At 44.8% G+C, this 23,404-nt stretch overlaps 1 protein-coding gene across 1 annotated transcript in view; it reads right to left on the minus strand.

Annotated features, from left to right (window-relative positions):
- LOC146177071 (uncharacterized) overlaps nucleotides 1-18,078 on the minus strand; it is a 40,709-nt gene extending 22,631 nt beyond the window's left edge. The window contains exons 1-5 of the mRNA XM_084581455.1: nucleotides 17,954-18,078; nucleotides 14,716-14,784; nucleotides 3,018-3,145; nucleotides 2,203-2,258; nucleotides 2,061-2,109 (exon numbers count right to left, since the gene is read on the minus strand). Coding sequence (XP_084437581.1) covers nucleotides 2,061-2,109; nucleotides 2,203-2,258; nucleotides 3,018-3,145; nucleotides 14,716-14,784; nucleotides 17,954-17,998 — 347 coding nt within the window. The 5' untranslated portion in view covers nucleotides 17,999-18,078. The remainder of the gene's footprint in view (nucleotides 1-2,060; nucleotides 2,110-2,202; nucleotides 2,259-3,017; nucleotides 3,146-14,715; nucleotides 14,785-17,953) is intronic.
- Nucleotides 18,079-23,404: the final 5,326 nt, after the last annotated feature.

Raw genomic sequence — 23,404 nt, forward strand, 5'->3', positions numbered from 1 at the left:
CCCCGTGTAAACCTGCAACACACTCTCGCGCTGCGCATAAAACATTGTCACCTTCATCAAGTTCTAACTGTAAAACACTTTCGCACTCTTCCGTGTACATCGTCGCCTTGAACTTTCAAACGCTCCTTCATTTAGGCTAGGCAAAAAGGCCCCATTCCCAGACTGTACAAGGTCATTGCGGAAAACATGAAGTAGTACTGTTAGCCGTGATATTAAAAGAAATGCATTCACATTACAGAGATTAAGCAGACACAGATTGAGTCATGCTTGTTCTAAAAATAAAATATAATCCTTCTGTTCCAACCAAATTTGTCGGTGTGTTGGTGTTCTCAAAGTTTGGGAATTTTCGAAGCACTCTAGAGGAAGTAGGTTTAGTGTCCTGGAGCCATACACTCGGCCTGAAAACAATGAATGAAAATACTTACAAGAATATTCAGCAGCTATATCGCAATGCACTTTCCTGAACATGAGACTGAGAATTTACTCTTCTGTACCGCGCAACCCAAAGAGAAAAGTTGGCGATTATTTCTCTAACAAGTGGAATAATAAACATTGTTGTGTAGCGTTTCCAAGGCTCAGACTTTCCCGGATCTAATGACCAAATTCTAGTATACTACAACAGTTTAATGTGCATGCAGCAGGCATTTACACTGTGCAAATGTAAGAAATTTCAGAAACGATGTTTTCCGCCTTCTTCTCTGTGCAAAAGACCAAATGTTTCCAGCAATAACTACTGCAAATCTTGCAAACACAAACTTAATGCTTTTTTCGTTTCCGCACAATTGCCCGCAACATAGAAATTTCACAGAGGACAGACATTAAATGATAATTGTATCTCTATTACTGTCTTTTCCTGATTGCCATTCTTCGCCTTCTTGTGCTGCGACCACTTCGATTCTTCGCCTTCTTGTGCTGCGACCACTTCGATTTGCCCTCCCCCCCCCCCCCCTTTTCCGTGCTCCGTCATTTAGATTCGTTGAGGTTATTGCACTGGGGAGCTAATTTTGTTTATATTCCCCGATCAACCCTGATGTAAAGCTTCGCCCCCATACTGGTTATCTAAAAACAGCTTTTTTCCGCGGACAACTCAACATTGGAACTCCATTCCAGACACAAAGCGGTTTCTTCAGTTGTGCGCCATTTTACACCTATTATTGCCAGTTAAGTTTTATATAATTTGTTCCTTGTTTAATGTGTATCGCTTAATTTTGTTTCATTCATAGCGTCTGTACCGCATTATATCTACTGTTCATGATTGTATCTCTATTACTGTCCCTTCCTGATTGCCATTCTTCGCCTTCTTGTGCTGCGACCACTTCGATTTGCCCTCCCCCCCCCCCCCCTTCTCCGTGCTCCGTCATTTAGATTCGTTGAGGTTATTGCACTGGGGCGCTAATTTTGTTTATATTCCCCGATCAACCCTGATGTAAAGCTTCGCCCCCATACTGGTTATCTAAAAACAGCTTTTTCCTGGAACTCCATTCCAGACACAAAGCGGTTTGTTCAGTTGTGCGCCATTTTACACCTATTATTGCCAGTTAAGTTTTATATAATTTGTGCCTTGTTTAATGTGTATCGCTTAATTTTATGTTTCATTTCATAGCGTCTGTACCGCATTTTATCTACTGTTCATGAAACAGTTGATTATTTTGGTTTTCTACCTTGTCGTTCAAAATTGTAATTTTATCATGCACACTCCTTGCAATACCCCAGCAGGGGCTGCAATATGTGTAACTGAATAAGTAAATGCACCCATAACATATGTGGCACAGGCAGCGTACTAAAAATGAATAATCATCTTAAAGCAGCGCGAAAACACAGGACTAAAAGGAACAGGAGACGACACAAGCGCTTTCTAACAAGAAAGCGCTTGTGTTGTTAGAAAGTTGTTAGAAAGCGCTTGTGTCGTCTCCTGTTCCTTTTAGTCCTGTGTTTTCGCGCTGCTTTAAGATGAATCCAATCCAACTCGCCCAGTTTTCTATACTTGTGAAATGAATAATGTTTTTTTTTTTTCAACGTTACATAAGAAAAACAATAGAGAATCGTTATTTTAAACTTACTTGAATAATGGGTACTGAAGAATACCGGCGGCATAAACCAAAGGCACAACTGCAGAATGAATCAGCAGAAATGCTCATAAAAAATACTCATTTTGCCCCAAATATACACGATTACTAAGAACTCCGAGGGATCTGTACTTACAAATGTGGTCATCAAAGTAGTGTACGTTGAACTCAAAACTGCTCGCTGTTGACTTGCTTTTGGAATAAAGAAAATAAATATAGAAAGCACAATTTCAGGTTTAGTCACCAAAGTAATTATTAAAAACATTGTGTCAACAACGTAGGCGGGTGAAAACTAAACCTCAATGAAAGCACGAAATAAACAAACCGGAAGTCAACGTTATGAATGTTCAGCAAGTTCTGATTATTCTCATTTGCAAAGCGCGAAGTCTATTTACCAAGTGACTGAGCGTACTTAAAACACCAGAAACAAAACTCCACTAATTCTTCCTCCGTCTTCTAATGCATACTGGAGCCGTGACCGTATTGATGTCTGAATATATTACTATGACGTCAGTTTGTCACGGCGCGAAATGTAACCATGGCAACCTTTTGTGCTTAGTCCGCTGCCCCCGCTTTGGAATGATTTAGCTCTTATCTGTATTAAAGGTCCTGATGGTCAAGCTAAAGTGCAATACAAAGCATGTTTTACCCAGATGGATATGAGTTATCAGGAAAAAGCCCAATTTGTGTGTAGTGAATCAGGTCATGTACTGTCCTGCTTTGGAGTCTGTAATGCATTTTCCATACTCAGTATACTAAATACATCGTCTGCGTACAACCTCACAGCAGTGCGCTGTCACTCTGAGTGATATGAAGCTGATTCACCTTGAATTCTACCGACCTTCGTTAGGTGCGCCTAAAACCAATTGCTTAACTTTCAATCGTTAACTACCGCAACAGCTAGACAGGGCTAACATTGGGAACTAGGGATGCTGAATTCGCGACACGTACTCGTATTCTGATGAAGCTTGAGTGAATCGCGAGTTCCATGATATCGACATTTGCTGCTTTACTGCGTCCACAAAATGGTAGAGGACGACGTCGTCAGTCGCCAACTTAGTGGCACTTCTTATTCGCACCTGTAAACATAAAATGCTATGTAAATGGAAAGCATATATAAAAAAAACTGCATTCTCGGCTCGCTTGCTTATTACTTCAGTGCATGTGTTCGTGGAGGTTGCTGAAATACTAGCAGCACCTCCATACTGGGCAGCTGAATATTACATTGCTTTCATCCAATTGGCAAAGACGTACGAAATAATAAATAACGAGAAATCAAAAGGTTATGCTCATCTTGTGTTCTGGAAGGATCACTGACTCGACATGAGCAGAGTTGAGGTATTTGAAAATAAATGCACCTATTTGTGCTCGAGCACTGAGAACAGATATGCTGTTTTTTACTGGGCGTGAGCACAAAACAAGGTGATGCAAAAATAATGATGTAAATGAGATAAATGGAGCCGCATAAACAAATGGTTTGCAATTACACAAGGCGAAAAAATCTATTTTGCCGTCGCCCCCCATTTTCGGCGTCACTTTGAACAAGACACGTCATCCCATACAGACGCCATGCTCTCGCGATATCTTCAATATGTAATATCTGTACATACCATAGTATTATTGTGTAATGCCTGTAGCGGATAAAGGAATCAATGTTCACGCAGCCTGTCGAATTGAACGCCTTTTATAGTAACCTGGCCGAGCCTGCGATGCATGAAACGGGCTTGAAATTCTGTAGCCAGGCGTCGATATGAACAGAGTTCATGCCATTAACTCTGTGTACATTTAGGGTGAATTGCGTGTGTCCATTTCAAGCGGCAGTACCTGCCTTGTGCTTGTGCAGTGCTTGTTGAACAGGTGTGTCACGGTTGCACAGAGGTATCGAGGTTTCGTAGAGCTTTGTTTGTTATCCCATCTACTCCCTGGGCGGACACAGTGCAGAATTTATGCATCGCTGCTAGAACGTCCTATGTCTCTATGTCTCCATCGAGATCGGGATTCGGCTTGCCCGTGTATGAAGGGAGGATAGTTTGTGGCGTAGTGGTCAGATAGTTGGCTTTTAGGGTTTGTATTAAAATGCAATCATCCATGTTAAACTGTGGATGAGACGAGTTACGTTACGGTGTTCAGAGATTGTTGTGTGAGTAGGCTCTTGAAGGCACCTCAGAAGCTTCCACGTGTCTCGAAGTCTGATGTTTCCTTCCATGCGGTCGCACACCTGTCCCCAATGTTGAAGAGTTAGTTGCGCTGCATGTGGCTCCATGTCCTTAATCAAGGATGAGATCCTTCTTTTCAGGGATCGGTTATGCTTGTTTTTGAGTCATCGCTTTGGAAAGGTGTTGTGTGCCTCGCACATATGTAGAAGGCGACTATCCGTCACGTCCAGCAGTTTGGTGTTCTGGATCTCCGACGTGGCCGTGGCTATGTCACGGGCTAGGCCATGGACCCAATTGACGAGGTGATTCATTTGAGTGAGGCATCATTTCGGAGGTTTCGGAACTTATACCAGTCTTATTTTGAGGCACTGTCCGCATGTGGAACGATTGAGCTGATATAGAATGAAGTTTGAAAATGTAGCGGTCGCTGCATAATTAAGCTTGCGTGTTGGACCCTAGAATTGTGTGAGATTTTTCGTAACTTTAAGATAAGGAGTAGTGTTTCGCTGCACGCTGTTGCCAATACGGGTATATTGTTGCGGTTTCTTGAGCACTGTAAAGCCCTCGTTTTTTAGGAGCGCCCAGAGATGGGATCCCTTTCAGGAATTTGATGTGTAGCCTCAGCTGACGTGTTGACAGTTTAACTATACTACCACGATCAGCGGGTGGCTTGTGCTATCTGTAATGATATGCGTAGTGCTGCAATTAGGGGATCTGTTAAACTTTTAGGGTGGCTATAAATGTTTAGGATAAAGAGACTAGGGCTCATTATGGTTCGGGGGAGGACAGTCGATGTCTTCTAATTCCATAGGGTGATATTTAGCGGTGTAGTTGCGGTGTACCAATGTAGCTAGGTTATGCACCTTTGTGTTTGTTCGTATGTGGGAGTGTAGTTGAGGTGTTGAAAAGCAGCATTGGGTTCCCTGTAGCGCAATGACTGTAGGTAATCTACCTTGGTTAGATATGAATGTGAATTGCAGGTTGCTGGGCAATCTACATTCAAACCTCCTACAATTACACTACCACACTAATTTCCTTGCGGTTGCCTGCCATCGTTAGGTAAGCTGCCTGTGAAAGTGACGAAGTTTTGGGGGGAGTGACTATGATGTGATTGAGCTTAGACAAGTGTTGGGCTAAGAGTTTCGCTTGGGAAGATTGCCGATGCTCGACCACTGTCAACCGAGTGCTGTGGTCAGTGGCCCATGAATGTGTACCTTAGTCCATTGCTGCGACTGTTTAGGCCACCGTTTGTTCTAGAAGAGCCAGAGAAGTGGGGACGCCTGATTAATTTTGGGTTGTCGTTTGCCGTGGACTCTGTTCCATAGTCTTACGCTTAGTCGGGGCGTTGTGCGATGCAGAAGGTGTGGGGCTTGCTGCGGGGCAGGAGATGGTGAAGGTGGTAGAGGGGGGAGGGTTTGACCTCTATTCGCTCTGTGAGGGGGGGGGGGGGCAATTTTTTCAGTAAAAGGTTGTTGATAAGCTTGGCTATTTTTGCGCTATGTAGTTGAAGTAGGTGGTCCTGTTTCTATAACCGGGCCTGAAATACGTCATTCTCACGGATGAGGGAGGACGGTCTCGGGCCCCAGCTCACCTGTTTGTCGGGCGAGGCGAGAAGGACGGCGACCGGTTCTGATGGTGGTTTGGCATCTGTCCTCGCTAATATTTCAGAGCAGTTGTTGGGGCAGCTGCGAGTAGCAGCGTTGCACCAGAGCCTGATGCGGGACTTCCGGGCAGTCGACTGGTCCGCCACGTCATTGGAAAACATGGGCTGTTGATGAAATTGCCTTGGCGGTTGAAGCGCTTTTTGCAATCCTTAGATCCTGCGAAATGGGGACCATTGCAGAGAATGCATTTCTGCGCAATTGTAGGTGGTTCCAAGTGTGTTTGAGCTTCTCCACATCGCTGGCATTAATTTCTCTTGTGCTTGCTGCACACATCACTTCTATAGCCACCCTGGCTGCAATTAATGCAGGTTTCCGCCTTCGCCAAGAAAGGGTAGCAATTTTATACATCGTCGCTGAAGTGGAGTTGGCGGGGGACCGTCTTGGTATTGATGAACACAGCCAGGATTGATTTAGTATTCAGCTATTGGGCGTGACGGCGAAGGATTGACTTCGGTTGACCATCTGCAGTGCCTTGAAAATGTCTTACGGTGTCTGGTCGTAAATGGCGTTGTAGATTATCCCTCTGATGGCGGTGTCAGGTTGAGCGATGTATGCCTTCATCGGGCATTCTTTATCTGCCACTTGGAGCGATGCGAGTTGAACGCAGCATTTTACTCTACCTTCAGAGGGAGGAGTACTTATGATAAAAGAGTAGTCTCGCGGATTGATTCGGATGACTCTTGTTGACGGACTGCTTCCATTGAGAGTTTCCGAGTAACATTTAATATGGAGAAATATCATCCGTTATGCTTGCTGAGGTCGAGACCTACATTTGGCGGTAGATAATCTTCAAATCATTGAGAGGTAGCTTGGGTAACGGCGCTTGACGGTTCATAGTGGTGGATGAATACTTGCCTCGGTGTAGTTGTGCCTGTGTGGCCTAGCCGACCGGTTGCGAACACGTGCTGGGCTGCCCGGACACGAGTGGCTTCGGGTCAATCAGCGTTCGGTCTTCAATAGCCTTAATACATCTTGGATCGGTATCGAGTACCTCCAGAGTGATCGCGTTCCAGTCGGCTTGATAGACCATGCTGCGGCGGGCAGGTTCACGTAACGGGAGAGGGTCCGGTTATACGAGGCAGGCGAGGCGCAGCCGCGCCTGAATTCGGCGAAATCGCTAGATGCAACGAGGACTAGCGGGCGGCCTCCGCGTCGGGATGTAATGTGATGTTTTCCACCAAGTTCGCGCTCGAAAGTCCTACAATTAGTAGTGGGGAGGTATAAACCAGTTTCACTAGCCGTTTCCAGCACTTGAGTTTATATGCAGTCAATCAGACCGTATACATCAATTGAAAAAGTGCGGAGTCGATGCGAACACTTCCGCTCATTACACGGGCATAGTGAAAAAAACTAAGCCCCACGTAGTGCGCGGACACTGTTACGACCAAGCATCCGCATTTGCGCGCTCTATTGTTCGCCTGTGGGCATGGATAAGTGCTGTGAATATGTGGTGATGGTCCAATGGCTCTAAGTGAGCCTGTTTCCAGGAATCCTGTTTTGTAAGCCTGTTTTGCTTTGTGGACACTCTGCAAATGCCAAATTGACCCTGCCAAGAGAACGTCTGGAAAAACACAAAGAAACGTCCCCCTGCGGGAAATGCAGGAAGTGCTTTCTTTCTTTTGTTCACCCTTCCAGTCGATAAGCCCTATCGTCCAGTGAGGAATGTCTACTTTCCAAAGGAGACGACAGAGTGACATGTCCGCTGACGTGCAGGACAAGAAAGGAGCATGACGCATACAGCCATTAAGTGATTTCCCGGGAATGCAGGAAAGATTTGCAATTGTCGAAAAGGGACAATGTAGGGAGCCCTATGCGGCGCGCACGTGTACTTGGGTTTCTGAGAAGTAAATCCTCTTGCCGGAACCAGCTGCCTATCGATTCTTGGCTGAAGAATAGAAATGTACCTCCTCTCCTCGCCGTTCCCAAGCTTTTCCCGCCAACAAGTGATCACGCCCAACGAAACAATGCCGGACCAGTCAGTGCTTCAGACCATCAGTGCAGTGATGTGTTCGATTGGATGCCGATATCTGAGGGGCGTGCCCTGGATTTGGTTGGTCAGCATCTTCAGAGAGGGGCTGGACATAGGGGGGGTTTTAAGGACGCTGCAGAGCACGAAATGTCGCTCTGGGCCCTGGGTAAACGGCTCATCCAGTCGCTTCTCGCTATGAACTCTTAACGCTTGTCATTTTGCTGATGTACCCTTCTTTTTCATGTAAATATTCTTGTAAATACGTTTTCTCAAAGTGCCAGTAAACCTGCTTGTACATATTTTACCAACTTCGAAGATTCAGTCCTTCTTCAACCCCGAGTCTCTGCACGCTACCAAGTGAAGGCCGGGTCGACATAGCCCCAGCGTCACGACAACTGGTGGCAGCGGTGGGATAAAGCCCCGACAACTGGTGACCAGCGTTGGGATCTGAATCTACAAGCCACAACATCTGATGACTGGAGGTGGGATCTGGATCTACAAGCTACAACATCTGGTGATTCGAGGTGGATCAGAATCTACAAGCCACATCTTGTGATCGGAGGTGGCATCTCAAGCAACAAGCAGGCGCAACAATCGGCCAACAAGACAGCAGCTCGGAACATCGATCGCATGTGTGGGTGAGTGCTTGGCTTTTCTTCTGATGTGGACCAGGTTCTAGAACAGGGTTAGATTTTAAGAACTGGTAAAAAGTGTTGAAACGCCTTTAGGTTTGGTAGTTTGCACTGTTGTTTTGGAAGTAGCCGACACTCGGAGCGATCATGGACCTACAAAAGCTGCAGAAACCGGAACTGTTGCTATTGTGTGAGGAATTGGGAATTAATACAAGTGGTTTGGCACGAAAACCCTTGATTATAAAGGCAATCACTGATCTGGGAACCGATGATGAGGAGCTCAGTGAAGCATGGAACCTCATCGGGCAAAAAAAGGAACAGCTCAGACAGCAGAAAGAGGAAAGGGAGCGTGAACTTGAGAGGGAAAAAGAGGAAAGGGAGCACGAACGTGAGAAGCTTGAAAGAGAAGCAAAAAAGCTGGACCAAGAAATTGAGCTCCGGAAATTAGAACTAGAGTTGAGCAAGAGGTCGGGCGATTGTCCCCAGCTAGCGGTACCTCGTCTCAACAAGGAGGCAGATTTCAAGATGTCAAAGTACATGCAGCCATATGTGATATCAGGGGATATCGGTCTGTATCTGGCTAACTTTGAGCGAACCTGCGAAAAACTGTCCTTCCAGCGAGACACTTGGTCACAGAGATTATTGACGGTTCTGCCCAGCGAGGCAGCGGAGGTTGTCGCGCGGCTAAGCAAGGAGGACGCGGACAACTACGAGAAGGTCAAAGCTTGCCTTCTGAGAAAGTATAGGCTTAGCGCCGAGGCGTTCAGACAACGTTTTCGGAACGCTACTAAGTCCAGGGACGAGAGTTACCCTGAATTCCTGTACAATTTAAGAGTAAATTTGGGCGAGTGGCTAAAGAGCACTGATTCCTACAGTGATAGGGACGCTGTAGTCGAGCGAATTCTTTTGGAGCAGTTTTATAACTGCCTCCCAGAAAAAGAAAGAAATTGGTTACAGGACCGAGGCGAAATTAAGTCGGCAACTGAAGCTGCCGAACTTATTGAGGAGTATGCTTCGCGCCGACAATTCAGCAACCCAGCAGTGGATAGGCCCCGCAATCCCAAGTTGAGTGTGAATAACCGTCAGGAAAAGCACTTTGCTAGAGTTGGAAACGAAGAAATGAAGGTTTCTTCAGGCAAACTCCCTAGAAAGGACGGCAGTGAGAAAAGGGAGGAAGTGACCAACGCGCAGAACACAAAGAGTAAGTTTGAGGCTAGGAAGCCGCTCACATGCTTTAGGTGTAATGAGCCGGGTCACATTGCCGTCAACTGCCGGAAAGAAAAGTTTGCTTTCTCGTATGTCAGTGACTGCGATGAAAATATGCAGCTTTTAGAACCCTACCTGCATGACCTAGTAGTCAACGGGAAGCCTTGCAAGGTACTGCGCGATTCGGCCGCAACGATGGATGTTGTCCATCCGGCGTATGTATCGCCTTCCGACTATACAGGACAGTGTGCATGGATCCGACAGGTAGTTGAGGAACAGAGTGTGTGCTTGCCGATCGCGAACGTGGTCATCGAGGGCCCTTTCGGCGAATTAACAACCGAGGCTGCCGTTTCAGGAAAGCTTCCTAAGTGCTATCCGTATTTGTTCTCCAACAAATCGGACATGCTGCTGCGAAAGAGGGGCATCCTTTTCGGAGACAGAGTTGTGCAAGCCTTAACACGTTCAAAGGCGCGAGAACTAGCTACACTGCTCATTCCAGAAAAATCCACAGCGGAGGAAACGGCAGTTAAAACAGTGGTAAATGCGGAAGATAGCAGGTCAGAAAACTTTGAGAGCGAGGCATCTCAGATAAGTCAACTAGAAAGTGAGCTTGATAAGACACGGAATGAGGACGTTCTTGAGAGTAACATCTTGCCGCCGGTGTCTAGTAATCTCACGAGACTTCTAAGTGGAACCCGAGAGGACTTAGCTATGGAGCAAGCCAATGATCCCAAGAATAAGCTCGAAGTACAGTGGGAAGGACCTGCTAAAGTCGTTGCAGAGCTTTCTGACACTAACTACGCAGTGAAAATCCCCGATAGGCGTAAAGCAGTGCGCATTTATCATTGCAATCTTATGAAGCCTTATGAGCAGAGGGAAGCCGTGGTAAATCTAACGTTAAACCTTCCCGAGGAGATGGGGGACAACTTGATTTGCCTCAGCGGAAAAGGAAGCAACGCTCAGGAGCTTCTCAAAAAGACGGAGCAGAGAGGAGAACTGAAAAAATCCCAGCTGTCCGATCTGGGCGAGATAATACCAGAGTTTGAGGCCTGCTTCGTGGACAGGCCAGGCAGAACTGATTTGACTGAGCACGATATTGAGCTGACTTCAGACGTGCCAGTGCGATCAAGGTGCTACCGATTTTCTCCAAGGCAAAGAGAAATTCTGGATAGGGAAGTAAATCGCATGCTGGAATTGGGAGTAATAAAACCCTCGGAAAGCGATTATGATTCGCCTATGATCTTAGTAGAAGCTCCAGGTAAAGACCCTAGGCCTGTGGTAGACTACCGAAAGCTAAATTCTCTCACCAGGGATCAAGTGTATCCTATTCCGAATATTGAGGAGAGAGTAGAACAGGTCAGTAGAGCGGCATATGTGACTACGCTGGACCTTACTCGAGGATACTGGCAAGTACCGCTCACTGAACGCGCCAGCAGATACGCGGCTTTCGTCACTCCGACGGGCAGCTACCAGCCAACAATGATGAGTTTCGGGCTCAAAAATGCTCCATTTTGTTTTTCCCGACTCATGGATAGGGTTTTAAAGGGGTGTGAAACATTCGCAGTGCCTTATTTAGACGACATTGCGGTTTTTTCCGACTCATGGGCGGACCATATGGTACATCTAAGAGCTGTACTGAGCCTTTTGCGTCAAGCTGGACTAACCGTAAAGGCCGAGAAATGTTGCCTGGCAAGGGCGACCGTGGACTACTTGGGTCACAATGTAGGTCAAGGTTTCAGGAAACCCAGCGAGATTAAGATTTCTGCGGTAGCAGACTATCCGCGGCCGAGCACGAAGACGGAAATTCGAGCATTCCTAGGTCTGACTGGGTACTACAATCACTACATCCCTAACTATTCAGCTTTGGCCAGCCCTCTGACCGACGCTCTCCGCAAGACAGAACCGACAAATGTAGTCTGGGACGAACAAAAGGAAGCCTCCTTCGTAAACCTGAAGGCTGTGCTGATTAGCCGTCCGGTATTGCGAGCTCCAGACTATGACCGAGAATTCACGGTCCAGTGTGATGCCAGTGATCGAGGGCTAGGTGCTGTTCTCTGCCAGAGAGATGACGACGGTAATGAGCACCCTGTGCTCTACCTGAGCAGAAAACTAAGTTCTAGAGAGAGGGCTTATTGCGCGTCAGAGAAAGAGTGCGCTTGCATTGTATGGGCCATTCAAAAATTGCTGTGCTATCTTGGAGGGGCCAAATTCACCGTAGAGACGGACCATTGTCCCCTGGCTTGGCTGCAAACTGCGACATCGAAGAACAGTCGCCTTCTTAGGTGGAGCTTGATTTTACAGCAGTACAATTTTGAAATAAGATACAAAAAGGGGAAGTTAAATGGGAATGCGGACGCGCTTAGCCGCTCTTTCTAAGCGGTCCGAGATGTTCCTCACCATGTATCCAAATTGATAATCAGGTTTTTTTTTTTTTTTTTCGTGCGCTTGTATATGTGTGACTATGTAAAGCAGCACGTTTGGTTTTCTAGGAATACGTGGGTCCTGAACGTCTTGAGAGTGGGCTTTTCTCGAACAACAATGGCAGTTTTCTTTTAACCTGGTCTCTTCAGACGGGAGCCGAGTGCTTGCTTCGACATGTGGTTGAGTTTCAGACAGCTCGAGCAATTTGGCCTACAACAATCAAGACAACGCGACAAGCAACAGCGAGCTTCAAGCGTTCACGTGCAGGCCATTAAGTCGTCTCTTCATGCAGCAGCTGGGACTGCTGCCCTCCGAGACTCTTCTGGCGGGGGAGGAGGCTGTTACGACCAAGCATCCGCATTTGCGCGCTCTATTGTTCGCCTGTGGGCATGGATAAGTGCTGTGAATATGTGGTGATGGTCCAATGGCTCTAAGTGAGCCTGTTTCCAGGAATCCTGTTTTGTAAGCCTGTTTTGCTTTGTGGACACTCTGCAAATGCCAAATTGACCCTGCCAAGAGAACGTCTGGAAAAACACAAAGAAACGTCCCCCTGCGGGAAATGCAGGAAGTGCTTTCTTTCTTTTGTTCACCCTTCCAGTCGATAAGCCCTATCGTCCAGTGAGGAATGTCTACTTTCCAAAGGAGACGACAGAGTGACATGTCCGCTGACGTGCAGGACAAGAAAGGAGCATGACGCATACAGCCATTAAGTGATTTCCCGGGAATGCAGGAAAGATTTGCAATTGTCGAAAAGGGACAATGTTGGGAGCCCTATGCGGCGCGCACGTGTACTTGGGTTTCTGAGAAGTAAATCCTCTTGCCGGAACCAGCTGCCTATCGATTCTTGGCTGAAGAATAGAAATGTACCTCCTCTCCTCGCCGTTCCCAAGCTTTTCCCGCCAACAAGTGATCACGCCCAACGAAACAATGCCGGACCAGTCAGTGCTTCAGACCATCAGTGCAGTGATGTGTTCGATTGGATGCCGACATCTGAGGGGCGTGCCCTGGATTTGGTTGGTCAGCATCTTCAGAGAGGGGCTGGACATAGGGGGGGTTTTAAGGACGCTGCAGAGCACGAAATGTCGCTCTGGGCCCTGGGTAAACGGCTCATCCAGTCGCTTCTCGCTATGAACTCTTAACGCTTGTCATTTTGCTGATGTACCCTTCTTTTTCATGTAAATATTCTTGTAAATACGTTTTCTCAAAGTGCCAGTAAACCTGCTTGTACATATTTTACCAACTTCGAAGATTCAGTCCTTCTTCAACCCCGAGTCTCTGCACGCTACCAAGTGAAGGCCGGGTCGACATAGCCCCAGCGTCACGACAACACGTTCCCAACTCCGCACTTTGCGTACTTCTCTTTTCTAGCGTAGAGAAGAGTCTACAAAAAATGCTTTGGCACCACCGTGGCGGTGGGTTGCAGTAATTTCAGAAGCATATTGAAAAGAGACAACGATAAAACGAGATGGGCTGAAACGCTATTGTATCAAATACTTTTAACGCTTTAGTGAATGCAATCCAGTATACTGTGTGTAGTAATCGTGGCTATGTAACCCACGTGGCAAATGAGCGTATACGTGACGTTCATTTAAATGCCAGTGTGTTCCCAAAAACCTTCTAGTCATAGCCCATCGTTGCTGAGCGTTCGTCTGGCCAGAGTTTTTCTTCGTTTCTTCCCAGAATTTCTATGCGGGCAACCCCGTAAAATTACCAGAAAGCGCCCAGCTCTCCCCTGAATCGCGCGTGAATCGAAATTATCACACAGTAAGCGAGAGTAGGAGGTGCAGGAGGTAGGGATAAGAGGTATCCTGAAACGTCCGCAAAATTGATAATGGCAATGACAAACATTTGCCGCCAGGAATTCAATGAGTGCAGTGCACACATATTTTATTCTTGTTAACACCTGATACAGCTGATCGGACACAGAGGTGTCGGCGCCGTCAAGTATTCTTGCCACGCCGCCGCAATCAATGCAAAGTGATTAGAGCGCCGCCGCCGCTGTTTTTTCTCTAGGAGTCATTTAGATACGTTAGATATCATCATATTTTATTCGGGCAATACCAACCGCTAGAAAGCGGTCATCTGCTCTTTGGATCTCATCGGATGTCTCGCACGTGCTCGTAACCCCACACACTCCGCCAGGTATCCGCATCACGGCTAGTCGGAGCCATGAGAGTGGCGTTTTTGTTTAAGATTTTTTTAGAGTTAAGTTTGAGTGAATATTCGAACTGGATGAGGTTGGCAGTGTTTTCTGGGTACGTTGCGTGAAGATAGCGCGGATCGATGGGGGGACACTTTTCCGGTATTGTGCGGAAATGTGAAATTGGCAGTTAAGTAGGGGAAGGGACGGAGGCGCTCTTTACACTATGTCCACTGCTCACAGCCCCTAGCACATCAAAGAGGCCTGAATTGCGGTAATTTGATGTACATAATAATACCGGTCAGAAGCGGGACCGTTTCCTTTCTTTTTTTGCTGCCGAGATTTAAGTAGCATGCCTAAATATAAGGAAAGTAATTTTCGTTCCGAGAAAACCGCGGCTTATGTAGCAGCGACCTACTAATTGTGAAAAAGAGTAATCTTTCTCAATGGAAAATACTTACGTCACATTTTAGCTCGCTCACATCTTTGTCGAACTGTTCCGGGATAGCAACACGAATTTTCTTCTGGGCCTAAAAGCACACCAAAAATAACAAACTTGTACCAATAAGTAAAACTGGGCTATGCCACACTCGGCAAATATATACACGAAACACTAACCTAAGCTACATTTTCCTACACTTTACCCCCCTAGGACAGAAAATGTTTCCTTTCGTGGCTAAATGTGACCAGAAGCTAATAAATATAAAGTTGAATAGCGCGTGAGCGCGATTGCTGCAGCAGCAAATTTGGGAAGCTTTGCTGTGTATATAACAAAACACATGTATGTTGGTTAGGTTTCTATTATCGCCATCCACAGCTCCTTAGTAAAAAGCTTTAAATCTCCACAAATCATACGAGCTGCTGACTTGTTACTTTAGGTAAATTTCAGCAGTACTTGGGTTCATGGATATAATTATTTCAAACCTACGTCATCAGCCTAATTCTGAAGAATGTGAAGGTTTTCTAATAAATACAGTCAGCATGATTGCATGCTGTTTGAAAATCTGGTAAGCTTGGCAGGCTTATAAAAATGACATTTGCAATAAAAGCATCGAGTGAACTCTAGCAGCTGATTTTTCCGAGAAAAAAGCACATTTCCCGGAATGCTCAAGCGTATCAGATGCGAGCTTAACAAAGCCATTACTACAGTACGAAAGCATGTCACTGGTACCCACTGTACGTTCCCCTCCACTCCGATAAAATGCCGGACTCTTTGTAACTGCGCAGCCAAGTTCAACGCCAGCCGTGGTTTCTTCCTTTCGTGCTGCATAATGACAGTACAGTTTAGAAATCATGGCGGCCTAAATGATTATAAAGTGCTCCTCTGCCCGTTCGAGGATTCCTTGGACGTTAAAACCAGGCATTATATTGCCGCAATATATTATAATATTTATTAGTTGCTGCGAACAACCACTGGAATGAAGCCTTATCAGTTTGCATGTAATGCGAAAAACGATTTTGCAATCTTCGTTTGCTCCCGCTCATTTTATCCGATTGATTGATTGATAACACGTTTATTCCACTTTTTGTGCGCCGAAGTCACTACGGTGGAAGGGGGGGGGGGGGTATTGTAGAGGAGGAGGGGTAAGGCTGCCTCCGGTTTATTCAAATTTTCTAGAAGCAGCTAAGTAAAGGTTGCGTGCCTCTCGTGAGCACTGCGGAGCCGGACGCCCACCAGTGGCGCCTTCGAGTCCTGGACGAACATGAGGAGTGCTCGCCAGAGCTCGATGGCACTATCTCGAGATCTGCCTGGACCTGGGCCTGCCCCGGTACCTCGTCTCGAGATCATTTTATCCGGGAATGGCTTTACCGCTTTCTTTGCAGCTCAAGAGGCGCAGAGATTGATGTGAAATTATTACAACTAGCTCGACACCTCCCATATTGTTACGCAATGCTCTAGATTTGTTAGGCCGGTTTATTACACGTTCAATGTAAACTCAGTACCGCCAAATGCAGTGGAGTCTTCGCAGTTCGACGATCGGCAAGTGCGTTTCCAGATGTTCCCATCGCCCAGTTCCTTAGTTATTTTGCTACCGCTTCTCAGCTGAATAGAAAGTTTCTGTACATCTCCAGTTGCATCACTTGTTGCCGTTGGCGTTTTCACCACCACGGGTAGATATTATAATTATATGCACCTAGCGCGACTTGCCATTGGCGATATGTGCGTGTTGTTTATAGGTACCACGTGGTAGGTGCAATCAATTATACTTTAGCCAACGTGACTGAGTTTTTTTTTTACGGCGGCGGCTTACTCAGAAGAAAGCTTTGCATTTATAGCAATCTCGACGTACTACTCCGAGTGAGGACAACATGCTTTCTTTGTACACTGGAGATAGAGGTATATAGAAGCTGCCCCCTTAGGGCATTGAGGTATAGCATCAATGGTACCCACCTACAGCATCCCTTGCTGGTCCTCATTACCTTATATGTACTTTAATACTCGTTTAAAAATTATCCTTTATTGTTTGCCTTTATTATCTTACACACACTGATTATTATGCTGTTACAAATGACCGATTTAATGAAGGAGCACCCAATATAAATATTAGGACCCGTTAAAACAAAGCTTTGAGAATATGCCTGCGTAAAATAGGAGGTCAGCGTCCCATTCGCAATCCAAAGCTCCAGGTTGTGATTCACATTTGAACCTACAATCTCAAAGAGCTGTCCTATTTAGGAGATGCCATCTCATGCGCTTTCGTGACGTCACCTAACCCACCCATCAACCAATTCCCGCCCATGTCACCTGCCACAACTTTCGCTACCAGCATGCATGTGGGTTTTGCTTTTACAACTTTAAAGCCGACCATGTCATCGCTGACGGGAACAATGCTAACATGCAGGCTGGATTCGACAATACGGCCTTTAAGGCTAACGCATAAAACATCGCGAAATATTTGCCACGCGTACCGCTAGTGCCCCAAAGCATAATATACAATGAGAAGATCGTGCCATTCTCCGATTCTGAACAAAAGTTCCGTACCTGTTTCAAGCCTCCATTTGACGGGCATACATAACACACGCATTGGCCGCTTCACTTCACTCAGAGACGAAAAAATATAGCTGGCTGTACAGTCCCCAATAATGCAAACACGGGGGCCAGTTGGTTGATCATTCTGTGGAATACTGCGCTACTTGATATACAGAGACAAATGGACGACGACACACGAATGAAGCGCAAACTTACAACTATTTATTTTTATCGACAAAACACGTACATATATACAAAAAGCAGATGCGGAGTTGTGGTCGAAATGATAACGTGCGTGATCACATGCATGAATGATGTGTCTGTGATTTGACAAGGATGCTTTTTGTATATATGTACGTGTTTTGTCGATAAAAATAAATAGTTGTAAGTTTGCGCTTCATTCGTGTGTCGTCGTCCATTTGTCTCTGTATATCAAGTAGCGCAGTATTCCACAGACTGTACAGTCCCATCGATCCAAATAATATGCATCAGTATTTGCAAGCACTAACAGCGGGATCGAAAGCGACCGAAGAGGTGACTATATCGTAGCCAATAGTAATTTCTACACAAAGAATAATATACCAGTACTATTTGAAACAGGAAACCAAATACTTTGAACGGCAATTTTTTTTTCCTATCGGCTCATGCTTGGCATATGTTATTTCTTTTTAAGCGTCTTAGTGATTTCACATTTTTTAAAGAAGAATATTCGGTGTCATGATACTTACAAAATGATCCCGCTGCTGCTTGAAATAATTGTTCTTTTCTTCCATGCTGGTCGCATTGCCTGGAATTATGAGGTTGCTCAGGCCTTGTAGAAAACGACCGATGTAATGCCGGTAAATATCGCCTATTTCCTTCTCCTGCATGGAAGTATAAAGGCAACCTTGTTACGGTGTGTAAGTAGCTCCGTGTTCAAAGAATCTGTCTCAACTTTACCGTTTGTTATAATTCTACGCTCCTCTTTCTCACTAATCACTATTTCGAAGCCGAAAGTAATTTTTTTATATATGAATCAAATTTTAACCACTTTGGGTAATAACATTTCAACGAAGTGACAGAAAGCCACGCTATTTTTAAACGTCAATAAATGCCTGTAACAAGTTATTTGCTGAAAAAATAGCACTTTCTAGGATGCTTGAAACCAGATAAGCAGGTTTTAACGTATTGTGTATCAGCGTATGCACTATTGTTAGGAAAATTGAACGTCCACGGTCATTCTAGAAAGTCTCTGGGGCACAGAATTTTTGTTAGTGTGTAGACAGTCTCCTCTGCAGTTCTAACTCCAAAACTTCGATTGAACAGGGAGGTAATAGAGTTGATTTTCGAAAAGTCAGATTGCTGATTTTTCCCACCCTGTGGCTTTGTGCGACTCACCAACAATGATAGTGACCTTCGAGCTTAAAAAGAATGTGGTGACAAGTTTATATAGGCCATTTTTACACACGAATAAAATGCATTGCTCAGTGCTCTTTGCCTCCTTAATATGTGCCAATCAGCTCCTCTTCCCAAATATGAGGCAGGAAAGCCTGAAAGAAGAACGAAATATTTACCCAAGCTGTCGCTGCTTGCTTGTCTGGAAATTTGAGTACTTTTTCCCTGCGATGATAAGAACATATCTTAGTGCTTTTGCAAGTTCAGCAAGCGCTTCTTCCGTATTTCAGTCTATCAACCAATAAAACAAACAAACAACCTATAAATCAGTGAATGAATCAAACCGCCTTTTACTTTCACTAAATTAGAGAAGTGAACTACAATAAAAATACTCAAGCTTGATAAAGCTTCTGCCCGTTTCCAACATGGCAGCGCAGCAAACTGGATGCTATATCATCCTTTCCTCAGAAAAATTTGAGGGAAAGTATACGACCATATTCATTTAACTCCTAAAATTATAAGATACTGGCTAAAAGGAACTATGCAATTAAAAATGCAGTATGATAACGTAAATTTGTACAACAAATATTTCTTAATAATTTAACAATTTATTATTAATTTTTATGTATAACTTTGGATAAGATAGGAGAAGCCTTTGATGACGTAAAAACCTGCCTTATTTTCTGTGTTTGCAGAGTTTTTAGTGCAAAGTATTGAATACAATATGCCCTCTTATGATCAATTTGTCTTCATGGTATTTTGTACTGTAGCTTTTTTTGCATTATTAGTAACATTCTTTCCTTCTTTTGTCATTTCTTGCCAATGCAATTATTTTGGTATTATCGTTTACATTTCTTTTGTATAATTGCTTTGCGTATCTGCTGACACCGAATTTTTCTCATATATGCTTGCATGTTTTTTTTTCTTTTTATGATTCAATTTATCTCTGTGTACTTGTCTTGTTTTGCAGCTTTTATTTCTGCTTTAATTACTGTACTTAATCACAGGAAGCCCCCCGACGTTTTTTACCCTCGGGCCTCCTTCTGTAGAAATTCATTCATATGCTTCATATGTACTGCATCAAGACAAATAAAAATCGAATCAAATCAAATACATATATATAATGACCTGGAATTCATGTGAACTGCGCTTTTACAAAAACTGCGATTCAAAGCTTCGTTTCTGCAGAGGCTTTAAATTCTTGATTTTTGTTTTTTATTTGGCGCCTCGTAAACAAGAATGAGCGGTTTTCTTTTGAAGACGACAAGCTCTGTACGCAATCATTTCATGTTTAGCGTATCATAATCATAAAAAATGATCTAAAGAATTTGCAACTTCCCTTTAAAATAAAAGAACTGTCTGACGAATAAAATGTTTTTTTTTTTCGCATATTCTCTCATAACGTTAACGCACTTCTGCAATGGTTGTTAATGGCTTTGAATTCCTCAGAAAGAAATTCCTTCCTCGCTGTCGAACCACTCTGTTATGGCAGTTTTAAGTGAGCTCATTATTCGAACACTGTTTATGTGTCTCTTCAGTTTAAATAACAAAAAGAATCCTAGGGCTAGGCTAAGACTGAAACGATTCTTAGGGTGGATCAGGTCTTTTAAGCTACACTTACAGTGATGCGCTCAGCAAATATAGAGCCTCGTAAACTGGGGCATTGTCTTGCACAAGCAGAGCATTGTTGTTTCTAATTCTCTATGCTTCTCATTTAGGACACATCGTGTGTTCAAACAACGCTCACACAATACTGCCACTTTATTAGCCCGCTTTCTTCAGACAATCATTAAGCAAGACGCTTATTCCTTTATTGAAATTAGTCACAATCGCATATGTCCGAGATTTTGCATGTGCAAATCTTAAGCAAACGAGAACACGTACTACCTCTACAACGTAGGCTTCTGGTTTGTTTCTCGCTCCTGTTGGTAAGGCTACGTGTCCTTCCTATCCATACGATGGGAGAAAATATAGTCTGCATCGCTTTACAAACGAGTAACATTCATTTCATAAAATCTAGCGGAGATGTCAACATACTTAAGGGTTTCTGGAATCCATCTGTCCAGTGTCAAGATGCCGCATATTTATCATTTGGTGCTATAACAGCTGTTATAAAGAAATGCTGAATTCTCCGGCATCTTCGCGTTCTCAATCACAACAGTTCTAAGTAGAGGTTTAGAAATACAAATGTGCTGAGCTGCTGAGTCGTTCTGACCATGGGTCTTCCTGCAGGCCCACAAGGCCGCATTTACATTCCCTGGATTGATTATACTGAATTATGTGAAGGAAGTTCACATCCATTCCACGGGAATGTCTATGACAGAAATATGTTTTTGCGACAAAACATTATCAGGCTCCCGTACGAAACTGCAAAATTCAAATAGGGAGCTCGCTTTGACTGATGCAGCTCACGAAACACCGAAAAGCTATTATGAAAGCTTTGTTGCCATGAAAGACGATCTAAATGCAATGTTTACAGACATCAGTTTCAGATATTCGTTAAAACCCCGGTGTCGAAACAACTTTTATCTCACGTCGTACTCTGAACTGGAAGGCTCCCTTCTGCGGCCACTAGGCTATAGCCGCTTGTTGGGTTTGATCCCTTGAATCTCAGCGACCTGGTCAGCTGTTTCTATGAGCAACTATTCTTGTGACTGGCCCGAGGTGTTTCCCTGTTCTCATGTAGGTTATTCGGCTAAATGTGGTCTAAATGGATGCCCACAAGAAAGTGGTTCACGCCTTCATATTCTGTGCAGTGTTTGCATTCTGGGTCAAACTTTTAGCTAATGATGCCGGGTTTGCATTGTTGCTTGCTGCTTCGTTTTGCGTGACCGCGAGTCTGGAATGCCTTACTTTGTTCTCCACATTTGGTAGAAGGTGGTGTGATTTGGAAACATATATCAGCTTCATCCCTCCTAATATGTGTTAAAGCTTTTATATTGAAGCATGCCGGATATATTGGCTACTGGTTTTCATCTTGAAATGTACAATTCTTTTTAAAACCTCCTTTCAGCTCTTTGGGAAAGATTGAGACCACTAGTTATTTCCATAATATAGTGTCACCAAATGATGCACCTAAATCCTTCGTGATGAAAAAAACGAAAACATTTGCGACTCTTGGCTATTTACTGAAATATAGTTTTGCCCAAATGATGCAGTCAAATCCTTCATGAAGGAGGGAAAAAATATGGTTCACTATATGCAGCCAGAAAAATCTTGTGTCACGCGTTATTCTCGTCTATCGATGCTAGAACAGTCGTGACAATCCCGGCTTGTTGGCATGCCACCTCTTTCCGCGGCAGGGCTTTCGTTTTGCTTGTGTAATAATGGATTAAAAAAATTCATACCACAGGCACTGCTCAGTAAAGCGTCACTGTGATCTAAATTTCGATATTTTACCTTGTCGCCATTTGTATGACGTGGCCGCTAAAAAGGGGAGGCTTTTAAAGAGCCACTGTCCAGGCTATGACCTTTTAAGCAAATGATGGTTGGTTGGTTGGTTTGAAGGCTTTAACATTCCAAAGCGACTCAGGCTGTGAGACGCCGTAGTGGTGGACTCCGGAAATTTCGACCCCCTGGGGTTCTTTAACGTGCACTGACGTCGCACATTACAGTACAATACACAGTACAGTACACATTACAGTCCAATACTTCGATTACATACCGGAGATATGCTACAGCGATACGCGCGCCGCAAAGAAGCAAGAATGCAGATCAAAGCGCTCGCATCCTCTCCTTCGGTAAACCAGCGTACCCGTTCTATACGCTGGCCCGTCGAGCCGCTAGCCTGACTTCGGACTAGCAACGACATCCAGTGGTCCGTCTCGCTGACTGATGGGTAAAGGTTGGGCGTACACCCCTAATTGTGTCCACCTATCGCTACGCGCTTTTCCCTCGCCAGGGCCTGACTGAAAGCAGCAGTGAGTGGTCCCTCGCCCGTTCTTTTTTTTTTCGTGCACGCAGAGTACCACGCCCCACTTCCCACCAAACAAGGAGGAGGAAGGAGAATTCAGCTTGCTGCGGCTAGGCGACCAGGCAGTAGAGTGAAAAACCTTTGCGAGTGAAGGGGAGGGAAGAAACATGACAGAATCAAGTAATGGCGGTGGCTATAACTGCGTCCTTAATTCCTCTTTTCAAAAACATTTTGCGGCTTTGCGTTCTGGAGGCTAAGTCTCCCAGTCACCGGGCAAGAAAACATGTTCGAAAGGAAGGTGGACAGTGACCCTTTAAAGAAAAGATGCGCAACAACTTAACGAAACGGCCATGACACATTGTTAGCATCCTGTATTTCCTAAACCCTCACGGGTCCTGCAATCAGCCACTGATGCAACAAGCAATGGCCTGGGTGGGTATGCCCCTCTCGTCGAATATAGCTCGGGGTGACAACATACGCGCTCGCCCACCAAATCGTTTCAAATGCAGGAAAAACGCGGGTAGGAAGTATATATTGCTCTCGTGCACTGCTGACGTTTCGGTTAACTGGGCGCCGGCAATCTTGATCGCAGTGCAGCCACCTTCCTTTAAATTTGGGACGAGCATCTTCCCCGGCTATCGCGCCATACAAATGCCCAAAGCCCCTGTATTGCGAGCGATAACGTTCCGGGGTGTCATCTGATCCTGTTCTCTTTCTGGAACATTTAGGGTGAACTGAAATAGATGGGTGCACCTAATAATACTCTTTCGATAGAGGAAAGTAAGCACGACTATACGAAAACCGTTTTCTTCTCTTACGCTACCTGAAAACACGACTGCGCTGTACTTTTACGTACCTGTACCTGCAGTCACTCAGAATAATCTGTACGAAA

Source organism: Amblyomma maculatum, chromosome 10 (genome assembly GCF_055883805.1).
Source record: "Amblyomma maculatum isolate TAMU_Amacu chromosome 10, ASM5588380v1, whole genome shotgun sequence".
In the NCBI taxonomy this organism is placed as follows: Eukaryota; Metazoa; Arthropoda; class Arachnida; order Ixodida; family Ixodidae; genus Amblyomma; species Amblyomma maculatum.